At 38.2% G+C, this 16,613-nt stretch overlaps 1 protein-coding gene across 1 annotated transcript in view; it reads left to right on the forward strand.

Annotated features, from left to right (window-relative positions):
• Nucleotides 1–10,787, forward strand: part of LOC140171753 (set1/Ash2 histone methyltransferase complex subunit ASH2-like) — a 56,399-nt gene extending 45,612 nt beyond the window's left edge. The window contains exons 9-14 of the mRNA XM_072195072.1: nt 1,205–1,416; nt 2,574–2,741; nt 5,838–6,031; nt 7,243–7,335; nt 7,589–7,687; nt 8,552–10,787. Coding sequence (XP_072051173.1) covers nt 1,205–1,416; nt 2,574–2,741; nt 5,838–6,031; nt 7,243–7,335; nt 7,589–7,687; nt 8,552–8,725 — 940 coding nt within the window. The 3' untranslated portion in view covers nt 8,726–10,787. The remainder of the gene's footprint in view (nt 1–1,204; nt 1,417–2,573; nt 2,742–5,837; nt 6,032–7,242; nt 7,336–7,588; nt 7,688–8,551) is intronic.
• The last annotated feature ends 5,826 nt before the right edge of the window (nt 10,788–16,613 follow it).

Raw genomic sequence — 16,613 nt, forward strand, 5'->3', positions numbered from 1 at the left:
TAGGTGAGTGGATCACCTTGAATTTAGACACAAATGGAACCATCACTAGGATCCAAAACATTCTCATCTATTAGTGCACAGTTCTTTAACCCCAATACATTTGTACATTCATTGAATGACCTTTGAAAATGTGGGTACAAAAACTCATACTCTGCAACTTGAGGTCAAATTTTGCACTATGATTGTTTAATTGAGGTTATTGGACTATGCTATTGGGATGAGGCCATTGTGGTTCATAGTGCATGTCATAGACCAAGTTCAGTCTGGCCTTGCACATGTTGGAGGGCTACTGACAGCATGATGGGTTTGTTGATCAGGAAGATCAACCAATTAATCCTGGCAGAGTATGTATTCATCCATTTAATGAATAAGTACTGCCATGCTTATTACTAACTGGGGTTTCTGCACTGGTCCTACCATTTGTGACTCTAGCATGGAGCCCCAAACAATGAAACATGCTGGAATGTCCGGTACTTAATGGGGCTTGCTCCACAGACGTAGTGCAGAATAGAGGCCGTCCGCCTTTTCCGCAGGATCCGCCATCTTGTGGGTACTGCCGTTCTGCGTGCCATGCATTAGACATTTACGTGGAAGTTGCAGCGTGTGACGCACCTCTTCAGTCAAGCATCAACGCAGTGATCTTAGCAACAAGACACTCCGTATCCACAAGATGGCGGCGTTTACGTCACAATGACTACCTCTATACCACTTAACTCCCTGTGCACTACCTGCCGATCTAACATTGCCTCTGATTGGTCAATTATGTGATATCTTCACTTAAATCACCAATCAGAATGTAGCTTTGCAAATAATACACCCCAATTTTTTTGCATGGTGAAATATTCTAACAATGTTGCTGATTGGTCCAATTGATAATGAAAATTTCTTTTTGACCAATAGGCAAGTAGTTCTCATGGGGTTAATTAGGCACAAAAATGTGTTGATAGGTGGATGAATGTCACTTAGTTTCTAGTACAGTGGAAACTCTTTAATACAAAATTTGTGGGGCCACAAAATTTAGTTTGTCTTATCAGGATTTTGTCTTATCTATCACATATTACATAGGAATTCAGTGCTAGGGACCTGAAAATCAAGCTTGTCTTATCAGGTTTTTGTATTATCAGAGCTTGTATTAACAAGTTTCCACTGTATAAGGACATGAAGAAGACTAACCTGAGCTCCAATCTTTTTGTCATCTTTCTAGTGATGTAATCATAACTCCTAAACTACCTCCTCATGGCTTCCCTATGGAGCATCCATACAACAAGGATGGATACCGATATGTTCTGACGGAGACGGACCCACAGGTGCAGAGTGCTGCCTATGATGATGATTTCTGGATTGGCAAGCCTATACCAGCTCATTTATACAGGGCTGTTGTAGGCACAGTCGTCTTGCTTGCACCACAAGATAGAGGTAGGTGTCAACACATGGGCTATTCCATTTAAAATCCACACTACCCCTGTGGAAGATTTTGGAAATATATTCCCAAAGGGAGAGTATGAGTTTCAAATAGAATAGACAGTTGGGTAAAGGGTATAGGTAAAGGCATTATGCAGGAGGAGTATGGGTTTCAAATGATTAATCCTGACTAATTACATTTGAAAAACATACTCCCCATGTGGGAAGATATTTCCAAAGTCTTCCACAGGGGTAGTGTGTATTTTAAATGGAATAGCCCCATATGATAAAACCCCATAGGCAAATTATCAGCCTCTAAGAACTATTTTGATTGGTTACAAAGAGGACTATATCATGTATTGAGCCAATCAGAGATATGGTAAGAATAGTTGGAAGTGAATTAGGCTTGAAATTGCTGAGAGATCTAAAAGCTCTATTTTGATTGGTTACTCAGGTGATTATCTCATGTAATTAACCAATCAGATGGCACTCAAAGAAAGGCAGTAGTGCCCGTTGAATTATTCGCCTATTGCACGGTTCCGCCATATGCGAGGAGAGCCTCAAACTGGCAATAGACATGAAAGGAAGTATTGCGTAACTTGTGTTGTAATCAGATTGTGCCAGGCCAGATCTATACAATGTCCATACAGATGTAATCCATTATAGTGATGAAATCTCAAGTTTAAGGCCTTTAAATCATTGATAAGAGTCTTGACATCAGTACAATTTACAAGAATAATGTCGCATATTGTTTTTAAAGAACCTGGAGAGTAATTTCTTCACAGGGTATGTACATTAGTTTAGAAAAATGTTATATATAGACCTTTCAACTCAGGACTAGAATACAATTTGTTGACTTCAGCAGGGACTGCCTTTTGAGAGGAGTGAGAGCAATCTCTCCTCTACAGCTCTTCTTAAGTTGCATTTGCAAGAGCGATTTATAGCTCCTCTAGATGACTCGCTAAATTCTAATTGCTTTAATGGCCAGAGGTGCAAACAGCTCTTCTAAAGCTCTTCTTGAAGAGACCAGAAGAGCATTCTACAGCTCTTTTCTTATTTTCAAAAGGCAGTCCCTGCTTCAGTGACAACAAAATTGTCAAAAGAATTTAACACTTGAACAGTTTATTCTTAGGTTGATGGTTGACTGATTGATTGATTGATTTTGCCCTCAGCTCCCCAAGTAAAGATTGCTGATAACAGGTTAACAGCAACAGGAGAGAAAGGCTACTGCATGGTGAGAGCAACTCATGGAACAAACAGAGGTGCTTGGTACTTTGAAGTCAAGGTGGATAGCTTACCTGCAGGCGCTGCAACACGCATTGGATGGTCTCAACCATTAGGTACGTTTGTAAACAGGGGTGTCATTGAATCATTGTCATAACCTCAAGTGCGATCCAATCAAAAGAATTTGATTGCACAGTCATTAATTAGACAATAATAACTGCGCACCATCTATTTTGAGGTTATTGTGTGGAATCGGAGGGTTTTGTTTTGGGCCGAGGTATTTTTCCGAGGGCACGGTAGCGCCCGAGGAAAAATACCGAGGCCCAAAACAAAACCCGACAATTTCACACAATGACCGTAATACAGATGGTGCAGAGTTATACCCGCATGCGAAGCATGGACGGGTATATTCTTATTCTGTGGTTTCTTCTCCTCCTCCTCCTTCTCCTCCTCCTCTCTCCATCAAACACATCATTCTGTCAAGGCTAGCGCTAAAACTACAAAGGTCCTGGAGCCCATATGTGGTACACTTATGGGCCCTACCCAGTAAAGTGCCTTTTGCCCATCTTGGCCCCAGAGGTCAAAGGTCACGGGCCCCAGGGGCCCAAATGTGAAAATACAAAGCACGCCGTTTCTCATCAAATGAAGCAGCCTCAGGGCCTTGAGTTGGTACACTGATAGCCCTAGGGGTACTATATATTTCCAAATATACAAGAGCCCCATATGTTATATATTGTGGGCCACAAGGGCCCAAATGTTAAAATATGGTGCAACAGATTGACAAGCCTAGCTCTAAAAGTACAAGATTACTAGGGCTCATAAGTTGCATATGTATGGGCCCTAAGTTGTAGATGTGCCTTTTGCCCATTTTGGCCCCAGATGTACAAGGCTAGGGGCCCCAGAAGCCCAAATGTTAAAACAAAGGGCCGGCCGTTTCTCAGCAAATAAAGTAGCTACAGGGTTCAGATTTGGTGCACAGATAGGTCTTTAGTATTATATTGTCATATGTATATACAACTCCCATATGTCACATAATATGGGCCCCAGGGCCCCAAACGCTAAAACATAGGGCCGGCCGTTACTCAGTAAATGAAGCAGCTACAATGCCCAGCTTGAGTCTACTGATAGCACTTGAGAATCATACTTGTACATATGTGCATGAGCCCCATAAGCCATATATATTGGGCCCCAGGGCCCCAAATGTTAAAACAAAGGGCCGGCCATTTCTCATCATATAAAGCAGCTTTATGGCTCAGAGTTTGTACACAGATTGCACCTGATAATTACATTGTTATATGTACATATGAGCCCCATATATCACATAATATTGGCCCCAGGGCCCCAAACGCTAAAACATAGGGCCGGCCGTTACTCAATAATAAAGGAGCTACAGTGGCCAGCTTGAGTCTACTGATAGCACTAGAGAATTATACTTCAACATAATTATGTACATGGGCCTCATAAGTCAAATATTATGGGCCCCGGGCCCCAAATGTTAAAACAAAGGGCGGGCGTTTCTCATCAAAGAAAGCAGCTTCCGGGCGCAGAATTCCACACCCATCCACCCTACACACGTAGAACTAAACAGACAGATCGTATTATATCATAATTGGAAATACCAGCGTGAAGCGTTAAGGCTGTTCCAGTTAAATTACATACCCATTGGCTGTTCCATTTAACTTGCATACTCCCTCTGAAATGGACCCAAAAAAGGCTGTTCCGTTTACTTTACATACTCCCTCTGAAATGGCTGTTCCATTTAATTAACATACTCCCTCTGGAATAGTTTCCCCCTAATCATATTGCATAGCCTCACTGTGAGTAAGAGAGACTGACAACAGCAACCTATGGAGAGTAAGAGAGCGACTCCCTGGGAGGGGACTTTTTACAATTTCTTTATTTTAAGTGCTACGACAGTGCAACCTACATTCAATTAAAGCTTGTGACTTGGACTTTCACTTTTTACACATTTTCCGCCAATTGGGCGACTTTTTACAATTTCTTAATTTTAAGTCCTCAGCAAAAAAGGACTGTAAGTTTTGGTACACCGATAACATGCGGGTATAGCCGTATTTGTGTACAAATATATAGCCTTCTAGTTATTAATTATCATTCATTACCGCCAATTTACAAATTTGTTTATGAAAATAACACATTATTTGCGTAAAATATGATTGAAAATGTATCTTCTGTTCACCGTTTTAATTCGCAGTTAATACGCGATCAATAAGTCGTGAGCTTACTCGTGGTGATTACGCGCCTTTGTTTGCATCGTTAAGAAACAACACACAAACGCCGATCAATTGTGTGTGGTCAATTGTGAGATATTAATGACCTCGATTTGCATTCACGTTTTCATAAATAACTAAATGTGATTGAGGTTATTAATGAGGTTATGAATATTTCACAAAAGACCTGTGGAACACCGTGTTTGTCACAGACATATATGCTACAATGACCTGCGTGCCCATGTGTGTATACATGTATACGCTAAGTATGACAGAAATGCCCACATGATGCCATCACCTTATGTGATTGTTAGATTTTGTTAGGCGATAATGTCAAGTTCGCTCATTCATTTTTTTTTGTAAGGTAGGTTATAGTAATAATTAAAACTGTTTATTTATTTATTTTATTTATTATTTATTTATTACACTTTATATTTAACTGCGTTTTTTTTATGGCATAAAATAAAAGCCATTTTGATTTGTTGAAAATGTCAGATACAGTATTAACTTTGCACTATCTATTTTGAGTTCATGGTGTGAAATTATCGGGTTTTGTTTTGGGCCTCAGTATTTTTCCTCAAATTACTTTTGTCAAAGTATGTGGGGGATTGCAACCAAGTTGCTTGGTACTTTGAAGTCAGATGGATAGCATGCCTTCACTTTTGTTACCAGTGTGTAGTTATTTCAATGTTCTTTGTATTCCTAAACCATGTAACTTGGGATGATTTGAAGTGACCTCCACTTCGGCAATGAGTCTGGTATTTATTCCTAGCTATTATGTGAAATGAGACACATGTAGCAGCCGACAAGTGCATCGTTTTGATATGGATGTACACAATTAGTCACAAAATTTATCAGGGGGTGTAGTACCACCTTAACAACATGTTTGATTAAGTAATATCTCAGCTTATATTGCTGCCTATGGACTGGTTTGAGCAGATTCATTCACTCTTTTAGCAACTATCATACTTTTATCTTTTTCAGGTAATCTTCAAGCACCTCTAGGCTACGACAAGTTCAGCTACTCATGGAGAAGTCGTAAAGGTACACGATTTCATCAGAGTCGGGGCAAGCACTACAGTGATGCGTACAATGAAGGCGATGTATTGGGGTTCTATATCAAGCTTCCTGATACGGCAGAGCCACATAAATTATTACCAGAGACATACAAAGATAGTGTGAGTATCTATAAAGTTCATTTTCCTTCTTTTCTGATCCACGGTTGTTTTATGGCATGTAAAACTGAGTCATTTTTAAGAAAAGTTGAACAATGATGGCGCTATTTTTTTTCATCTTTACAAGGGGTAGACACTTGTAAAATGGTATTAGTACATCAGCAAACAGACTAACAAATGACCAGGGAATTAAAAAAATAACGTTTTATCATGAAATGTAAGATATAACTCATATTGTTTGCCTAATTTAAATTTAAAATATATGTAAATAGTGCCCTCAATTTGCACACAAATGTACAGTTTATAGAATTAAAATCACCACAAAAAGCAGAAAAAGATAAATAATTTAATATAGAAACGAAAATCTATATTAAAAATTGCTACAAAATATATGTGACATGATCAGTGGGAATGAGTCACATGTCGACCCTAGTCGTAAATGAGTTTTACATGTGTTTCTAAAGAGGACCTTTGGAGCTTTCAGAAACTGAAAACCCCATGTTGATACAACTTTTCTTTGCAAAATTACGTTAATTTATCAGCCACTGAAAACAATATAAAACAAAAGAATTCTAACGTTTTTTTGCCAATATCTCAAAATCAATATTAGTGACATCCGACTCATTTCCCTTGATCGTGTCACATGTGTATATACAGTTTATTAGTGTGATAGCTGTTGGTATTATTCATGTCTAGAATTGAACATTATGTGTTGTTAGAAAAATTAATAAATGAACACATCAAACAACCGTGGATCACAATGGGGCTTGACATTTACTGTAATTTTAAGTGTATAAGCCAAGGGTTCTCACCTGAAACCCTTAACGCTTGTGGCATGCTATCCCCAGTGTTGTCCTCCACACCTGAAGGGTGGGTGGTTCAAAACCGCCTTTTCTCCTCATCTTCTTCCTTTCTTCCCTTAACCCTATCAGAACTACCTACCGATTGGCCAAAAAGAAGATTTCATTATCAATTGGACCAATCAGCAATATTGTAAGAATAATTTCACCACGCAAAAAAATTGGGGGGAATTATTTGCAAAGCTCCATTCTGATTGGTGATTAAAGTGAAGATATAATGTAATTGACCAATCAGAGGTATTGTTAGATTGGCAGGTAGTGCTCAGGGGGGAAAGCAGAAAGGGAGATAGGGTTCAGGTGCCATTTTCAAATGTAGAGAATGCTGATAACCTAAATATTTGTATTGTTTTACAGACGTTAATTAAATTCAAAAGTCATCTGTACTTTGAAGAGAAGGATGAGGCTGCTGCAGGTGAGAAGTCTTTAAAGCCCACAGAGAAAACTAAGGTTAGTAGATGATGCATAGAAATATGTGACTGTCCACGATGAAACGCTCGTAAAGTCGGCCTCTGGTCAAAAATATATATCACTAGATTTCACGGTTCTCTGGTTGGGTGATTCTCGTGATAGGACTATCTATAATTACTCAACACCCGTTATCCATAGGCCTACCTGCCCTGACCTTTTAATATACGTCTCTCAATGATCAATATATAACTTGTTTCATTTTCTTTGTGTACTTTTGTTTTTTGCTTTGTAGATAATATTTTTCAAGAATGGTGTTAGTCAGGGAGTAGCATTTGAAGACATCTTTGAGGGCACATATTTGCCGGCCATCTCACTCTTTAAGGGATCCACAGTAAGTCATGGAATTTCTTTTAACCCCCTGAGCATTACCTGCCGATCTAACATTCTCTCTGATTGGTCAATTGCATGATATCTTCATTTTAATCACCAATCAGAATGGAGCTTTTCAAATAATTCACCCCAATAATTTTGTGTGGTGAAATTATTCTAACAATGTTGCTGATTGGTCCAATTGATAATGAAATCTTCTTTTTGACCAATAGGCAGGTAGTTCTCATGGGGTTAAACAAGTGAGGAAGGAAGATGGGATGGACTGAGAGAATAACTTGAGAGAAACATACTTTCATCAGACTGTGGATTCTTTAAGTCAGTTTCTGTTAATTGCTATGCATAGAGGACAAGTTCAGGGACTGTTTTTTGGAATTTGCAGGAGAGCATTAAATAGCTCTTCTGGAAACTTCAAAGAGAACGGTTTAGACCATTTACAATAGAATGTAAGGAGAGAATGGTCAATTAAGGAGAGCTAAAAATCACTCTCCTATATCAGATTTAAGGAGAGCAGTAGAGAGTGATTAATCTTGCTCTCCTCAAAAGGCAATCCCTGCAAGTTGGCCAGTGGCATAGCCAGGAGGGAGCTGGGATGAGGACAAAAATGCCCCCACAGAAATTTGTCAGGGCACAGTAAAGAATAAAATGACAAAAAATGGGACGCAAATTGACAAATGAGGATGAAAATTTGGCAATGAGGCTACAGCCAATTTCACTTTTTCTACACATCTGGTGGTGCAATGAACCAAGTCACGTTTAAGAAAGCCACCATCCAAGATAGCAAAAGTTTAAGATGTGAGTAAAATTCTGGATTTGTCTACCTAATAAATTTCTGATGTCTATTACTGTTTATATTTTTCTCCACCAGGTGACAGCCAACTTTGGTCCAGCCTTCAAGCATCCACCCAAGGACGTAACAGATTGGCAACCAGTATGCAGTCTGGCACAACGAGCACAGGTTGAACAGACTTTAGCTGATATCATATATCATATTGAACACGAAGATGAGTACCGCAACTATGAGATGGGCGTGTATGCATGATAATAATACAATCGGCAGTATACCGTAAAAACTCGATAGTTAGCATATGTGCTTACTATCAAGCGCTTTTAAAACATGCAAACATGAAGTGCCCCATCCACAAAAGTGTAAAGGGTTTTGAGCAAATCATCGATACACATAGTTATATACGAACAAGTAAACCTACAAATTTGTGTTTCAACCCCATTAGCTCAGTTGGTGAAGCGCCGGACTTTGGTACAATTTCATGTTTTCAAAAGCGCTCGATAGTAAGCACATATGCTGACTATCGAGTTTTTACGGTAACAGAGTATAGTTGTATCATGAAGTTGATGGTCAGTATGCAGTTGGAGGATATATACACAAATCCGATTCCACGCATTCCTACACCTCAATGGCAGCCATTGAAGTGGGCCATCCCACCTGAAGTGTGAAATGATGCAGGCTATGCGGGAATTCTAAACTGCGATCTATCACTTGTGTGACAAAAGGATGTTGAAAGTTTACAATGCAATACAATATTGACTTTGAGGCAGCATTTTTCCACCCAATTGGGCAGTTGCAACACCGGTTTGGTGCGGATAGCCCGCAGTAATGGCGGAATGAATTCTGACCATCACTTGGCTCGTCGAATTAGTGCATAAGCACTGGCATCGGAGACCATTGCTTATGTCATTATATACACAAATCCGACTTGACACATTCCTACACCACACTGGCAACCATAGCTGGGGGCCTTCCATCCATTTTATGCGACGCCAGTATCACAGGCTTGCAGCGTTTACCGCTCCCGTGACGCGGTGCAAGTGCTACGCGCTCCAATGCGCTCGTGATAGTGGGTGTCTTGGATCGCAATCCAAACGAACTAAGCTAGTTTGGCGTGGATGGCCCCCCCCCAGCTATGGCCGACTGATCCTGACCATCACTTGGCTCGTCGGATTCGTCTATACAACATGGCAAATGCAGGTTTTGCCCACAGATTACTAAGTAACAGATCCAACACAAATGGATAAAGTCCAGTATCATCCAGTATTAAAGTTTGTACAGCTTATATAAGGTGAAAAAAATAAGACTCATAACACCGTGTATTGATATAGAATGGCATGCATGCAGTTGGGCGCAGTTCTTACCCTAGTTTTGCATTGGGCAATGTGTGACTGGTGCATGCTTATGTGAATTTACGCGAGCGTGAGTTTGGACTTTATTGATGCGCGTGGTAACACAAGCCAAATACATTTGTACCGCGTGAACGTTGTATTGCAGTTCGATATTGTCAAAATTGTATTCATCTATTGCTATGGTAGTTAATCCAATTAACTACCTCACTTCAACAGCGAATAGCATTGGTTGGTGGTTGAACATGGATAGGAATTACTACCATCTTCACTATGTTGTGTACATACCATCAGGTACCAGTACTGAAATAATGAAAAGATCAGCAAATGTGTATTTTGTAAGTCATTATTATCTGTTTTGTTTGCATTGTTTTTCTCTGCTTTGGTTTTTATATTCTAAACTCATTCCTTTTGGTATTACAGAGTCATATTAAATTTTACAATTTAAAAAAAGGCTATAAAACACCTGCAAAACACTTTTTGGAAATTTGAAGGGTTTTGCATGAAAATTAATGGTCTGATATCAATGAATACATGATTTGAAGCAAATGGTACTTGCTATATATATATATATATACAGGCTGTATCAAACTGATTGGTACCCATCAATTTTGACACTTATTGGAAAGCCTGCCTCTTCCAATTGCAACATTGGATACTCTTGAAGTGTCTGGAATGCAATATGGTTTGTGACTTGTTATCAAATTAATCTACAAATGATTTGGATCTTCTTCTTGTGAATTGTGATGTGTCAGACTCATTCATTATCAATGAAAACTGATAGGTACCAATCATTTTGATACAGCTTGTATATATATTTTTTTGCCCCCCACACATATGTGGGGCTTATGTTATCATCCAAATGGTTGGTTGCCTGTTTGTTTGCCTGCCTGTTTGCCTGGTTGTTTAACTGTCCGTCCGTCTGGGCGGAAGCAAAATCATTAATCCACTCTGCAGCTTAAACCCACTTAACGCGGCTGTGTACTCAAGACGTTGTTTCTTTCGCAAAATTGAGCTTTTTTGATATTTGTTACTTTGTTATGTTTTTTATAAATACAAGGAAAGAAAATCCAGATTTATAAACTCCAACTGCGCTATTTTATGGATTTTATTTCACTATTTCATTCGTGTTTGCAATTTTAAAAGAGAGAAAATCTTTGTTGTATCAGCGGGGTGACACGCGCGCAACAACGCATCGCGCTGGGTATCGCGCAATTTGTTACTTAACGCTGATACGCTACGCATCACGCTGACGCTTATCTGCATGCGTATGCATCCTTTGGAAACACTAATTTCAAGTGGTCAAATGGCTCCGTTTTAGCTGATAAAATGTGGGTTTTTCAAGTTCTTTTCCTCGATTTGAATATCAAGTTATGAATGCATTTCGCTCAAACTTCTCAACGGGCTGTGGATTTACCCGATGTTCACATAATATAAGGTAGAAAAAGCGAAAACTGCCGCATTCTCCTGTGAGATTCGATGAAAGGGCAAAATGTGACCACTTTAAACTTTAACGGCCATTATTTCAATGTTCATTTTCTCGGTAAAATGACGATTTAGGTACACGATAACTCAATAAATACAGCATCTATAGGTAAGCAAATATGATCATCGTAAAAGCATGATCGACTCAAGAAACGTGTTTCTCATTTTTTTATATTTTGGTCTATTTCCGATTTTAGGCATCATTTTGTGCAAATAAGCGTTTGTGAATTTTAAAAAGTTCAATTTGATGCCTTATATGGTCAATATCTCAAAAACTAAGGCCAATATCAAAAAAATAAAAAAAACGTTTTTGGAATGGAGCCTCAAGATTGAGCTAAAAACAAAATAAAATATTTTGGAAAGAGTGTTTTTTTGTTATGATGTACCTAACAAATATTGCCAAAAACTCACTTTTTGTGATTTTCTTCATAATTGTTGTTTTTACCCCAAATCTGTATTCATATTAAGATTTATTGATGTCTTGCCTTTATAAAATGTATACTTTTATATGTCTTGCGAATAATTACAAAGTTATTGCACTTTTACTACATGCATGTCTGAGAGTACACAGCCACCTTAAATCAACTTCTAACTTGGTATGGTGATAGGATATGGTGGCCTGATGTGCTGTATAGTTTTGTGTCATGTTATTTGCATATTTATGAATATTAATGAGCTTATTTGCATATTTTCCCTACATTTTCATTAATCCACTCTCCAACTTCAACACAATAACTGATCAACTTCATTATTATGTTTTCAGGGTTATTAGGAGTTAAGAAAACCTAATAATGATAATATTGATGAGCTTATTTATGATACCATAACATATCGGATTAAGTCATACAAATATCGAACTCGCCGTTGGCTCGTCCGATATTTTTATGACTCATCCGATATGTTATGGTATCATGCTCAGCCATCCAATATTATATCAAACTTGGTATGGTGGTAGTATATGGTGGCCTGATGTGCTGTATAGTTTTGTGTCATGTTATTTGCATATTTATATTATTTGTATTTGCAAACCTTTGTTATTAACACACCTTTTTGTGGGGCCACCTTAATTACGAACCGCGTAATTCTAGTTTCATTTTCAACTGGTCTGACATTGGAACAGTTAAAACATTCCTCGTTGAGTATGCCAGCACTGCATGGTTTAGCACATCGACACCTATTTCCTTAGCTTAGCTTGATTCTATCCAAAACATAGCTAAGTGCATTATAGGACTACAAGAAGATGAGTACCTTGACCACCGTACTCACCCGCTAGACAACTGCAGGACAGTTGGAACAGCAAAATAAATTACTTGGTTTTGCCTGACAAAGAACTCAAGTTTCTTGATTGTCCCAGTGGTGTAATATCTGATATAGTCTGTCTCGTCTCAAATTGAGAGTAATGCCATATTGGATTTAGCAGTGGCAGATTTGAATTGGTGCATTTCCAAGGTTGTGTAGCAAACATACTGATAAATTGCCCTTCTATGCATGTGTATACACCCCGCAGGATTAGGTTAGCACGCACAATTCGAATCTGCCTCTGCGAAATCCAACATGGTGTTACGGTACTCAAATTTGAGACGAGACAGACTAAAGATATTGATGGATTACACTGATAGGTACTGTAAAAGTCAATATTTTCGTGAGAAGATATTTTCGCAATTTTGAAGATTTTGTCAATTGCGCGAGAATTAAATTTTGCTGTTTTGATATTGATACAATAGAAACCTAATGCAAAAGGTTATTTTCGCGAGTTTTATTTTCGCGATTTTATGTCGACTCGCGAAATTCGCAAAAATTAAAACCTCGCGAACATTTCTACTTTTACTGCAACTTGTATATTGGGCTATTCCATTTGAATTCCACGCTACCCCTGTGGAAGATTTTGGAAATATGTTCCACAGAGGGAGTTTTGAATGGAATTAGCACATTAGACAGGTCCATTTGAAACTCATCCTCCTCTATGGAAGATTCGGTTGAATCTTGCTCAGATGGTGTATGAAATTCAAATGGAGCTGCCTAATGTGCTAATTCCATTCAAAATTCATACTCCCTCTGTAGAACATATTTCCAAAATCTTCCACAGGGGGAGGGTGGATTTTAAATGGAATAGCCCATTCCAACCATGATGACACTATTTGTATAATGTATAACTTGCGTAAAGATGAGTTGACTTCTGACGTCAATGCCTGGCAGTATGCGCACACATCATCACATTTTTCTTTGTGTTTTGCCTGGCAATATGCGCGCGCATCATATTTTGTTTAGGGCCGTGTTTTTAAAACTCCCGCCACATCACAATGAGGCTATTGAACAGTGCAGTGATTGCATGGGGTTCACTCAAGCATATCGATATACCAGTCCCTTGGCTTTGTTGATAAACATTGAGGTCAACTCATCTATACGCCGTAGAAGTGACGTAGTTAATCGGATTAACTACCATAGCAATTATAGATGAATACAATTTTGGCTATATCGCCCGCACTACAACGTTCATGCGGTACCGATGCATTGAACCATAGATTGCACCTGTAAGATTAGTCTATTTGAAAAGAGCGGTATTGTATTCAATCTATTATATGATTTAAGACAGGTGATGAGTGCAACCTGCTGCAGTGCAGCGCGGTATATTAAAAAATTGTATTCATGATTATTCATCTATTGCTATGGTAGTTAATCCGATTATGACGTCACTTCTACGGCGTATAGGTTAGAACACAGAAGTAAGGGATCTCTTATACTTGAATGGTTAGCATTATTTGCTGACCTTTTGATACTCAACATTTGTAATAAAATGTAAATATTGGATAACAAGCAGTGCAGAAATTATTTTTTATATTAATGTCTTTACATGTCTTAGAGAAAATTGTGAGGTATTCGGGTCCTTGCTGACGGTGCACAGAGACAAACAAAAACAATTCTCATCTTTAGCGTCTTGCAATTGACATGTTTTACTATGAAGCGTGTCAAATTATGCTTATTATCGCTATGTCGCGCTTGCATGACAACGAGGAAAACCAAATACCCCAAATTTTTGCTCCATGCCTGTATCAAGATGGCGGTCGAGTCCCGGTTCTCATTCTGTGGTTGAACCTAAGTATACCACAAGATTTGTCATAATGTTGCTAACAGTGTGGTCTTTGTAAAAATGCTTTTGGGGGTCCAAGTATTTTACCTGTTCAGTGGCCTATCAGGGTTTTCTATTTTTGCCCAAAATGAAGGTCAAATCTTGTGTTTACCAGACCAATTTTTAATTTTACACTATTTGGGGTTAGGGGTTGAATTTTTTTTTTTTTGGGGGGTAGGATTTACTGGGGGTTGGAATTTTCTTTTTTGGATTTAGTTAGCAGACCAACTCAGTTGGGGGGTCAACCCCTGCAAAGACCACACTGGTTGATAATGTTGTACTATTACAAAGAATAACGACCCTGGGTATTGCATGGTTGGTCCTAACCAGGGAATTGTCACATTTAATTCCAGAATGACATAGCCCTGGGTCTTATGGGTCCTTGGGTGAAATATTTTTCAACTAAAAAGTAGGGGTCTTTGATAAAATTACTGGAAAATTATATGGGTCTGGTGAGAGCCTGCTGAAAATTTGGGGGAAATTTGGGGTCTTAATTACTTAGAGGGGGGGTAGATTGCCCCCTTTGCTGACCAACAACCCTGCAGCTTCATGGGTTATTTTACAACGTATACAAATAGTTTGGTGTGCATGTGTTAAAATTGTACAAAACAGAGAAAATTATGTTTCAGAGAGTTGTTCTATTTAATAACATGATATCCCTGAATATTTTCATTCCCAGCAAATAAAATGTTTTAGGCTAAAAAAAAGCTATGTCTCAAAGCCCATGGCAATTTCAAAAACCAATGATGCGGAGTTTGGTTTTTTTTTAATTTATATTTTTATTAAAGATTTTTTAACACTTAATTTTGAATTAAGATGTCATTTTGGACTGAGTGTTCAAAAGTACACAGCATAAACTTGTGGTTGATTTTGATTGGCGGCTTTGAGATATATCTTTTTTAAGCCTTACACTTACAGAAAACACTTAAATATCGAGTTATATAAAGGGTATAAAACATTTTGATATTAACATTCAGAAAATGTTTTCATGACCTTCATTATATTGACCAACATTTGCATGTTTGCTGGGTTAAAATCAAAACTTTTTAAAACCTATTTAAAAATAGGCTATAATCACCACTTTGCGTATGTACAAGATAAAGCAATTCCTCCAGGGAAACCAATACTTTCCCGATAAAGCATTAGCAATCATTTCCCAAGTTATTATTGCTCGTTAGAAAATACTTCAACATAATACTTATGTTATGTTCATGACATGATTCGGAGAAAGGTCATTAAAATTCTGCCAAAAGACCAAATGTCTGTGTTCGATTTGACCCACCAAAATGGATTTTAATTGCATAATTATGGATTCAAACATAGACATGAAGGACATGCATGGGACAGTGGGACGAAAATTGGTATTGAAAGAATGACTAGTTGTACGTTTTTGTTCAAGGAGGGAGAGCTGTTGTAGTATTCTTATTTTATTAGTCATGAATCGTAAATGTCTGCTAAGCCAAACCAGAATGAAAATGTAATGTTTGTTAGTACTTTTGTGATTCAAATCTCTGAAGAACTGACTGTACAAAGGAAAATTGAAATGCAGACTAATTAATTATTACTAGGCCTAAGGCCCAAAAAAAATAGTTTGCTTGCCCTCAATGAATTTTAAAAATTGGGTCGGTTGGTCGGGATTGTTTTTATTAATCAAAGAAATCTCGACCAACTGATCCAATTTTTAAAATTCATTGAGGGCAAGCAAACAATTTTTGGGGGCCTTAGGCCTTTGTATTAAAGCCATATTATAACATTTTCAAACAAAATAGATTAGCATTTTTTTGCCATAAAATGTTAGCTTTTACTGTCAGATATATCCCCTTTTATTTTTGAGCCGAACAACTACGGCAAAGAAAATTGGAATTTACTACCAGCGCACATGTATGTCGCCAATACGCACTCCTTTCGGTCATGTTGTGGTACGACCCTTTGTTGTGTATATCACCATCCCATACGCGCAGTGTATGCGTACTGTGTGTTATGAACATCGTGTATGCGTTCGACTAATAATTCCATCGTAATAATAAAGCGCCGGTTCGGCGTTTTATTCAAAATCTCAGATTTTGACCAAACTACATCACCTAGAGTCTTGATTTTTGCAGCGTATATTGGTTTAATAAATTACAATTTAATCGTGTAAAAAAGGAATTTTAAAAATTCAGTGAGGGCGTCTTCCTCAGCA

This window comes from Amphiura filiformis, chromosome 15, assembly GCF_039555335.1.
Source record: "Amphiura filiformis chromosome 15, Afil_fr2py, whole genome shotgun sequence".
Classification (NCBI taxonomy): domain Eukaryota; kingdom Metazoa; phylum Echinodermata; class Ophiuroidea; order Amphilepidida; family Amphiuridae; genus Amphiura; species Amphiura filiformis.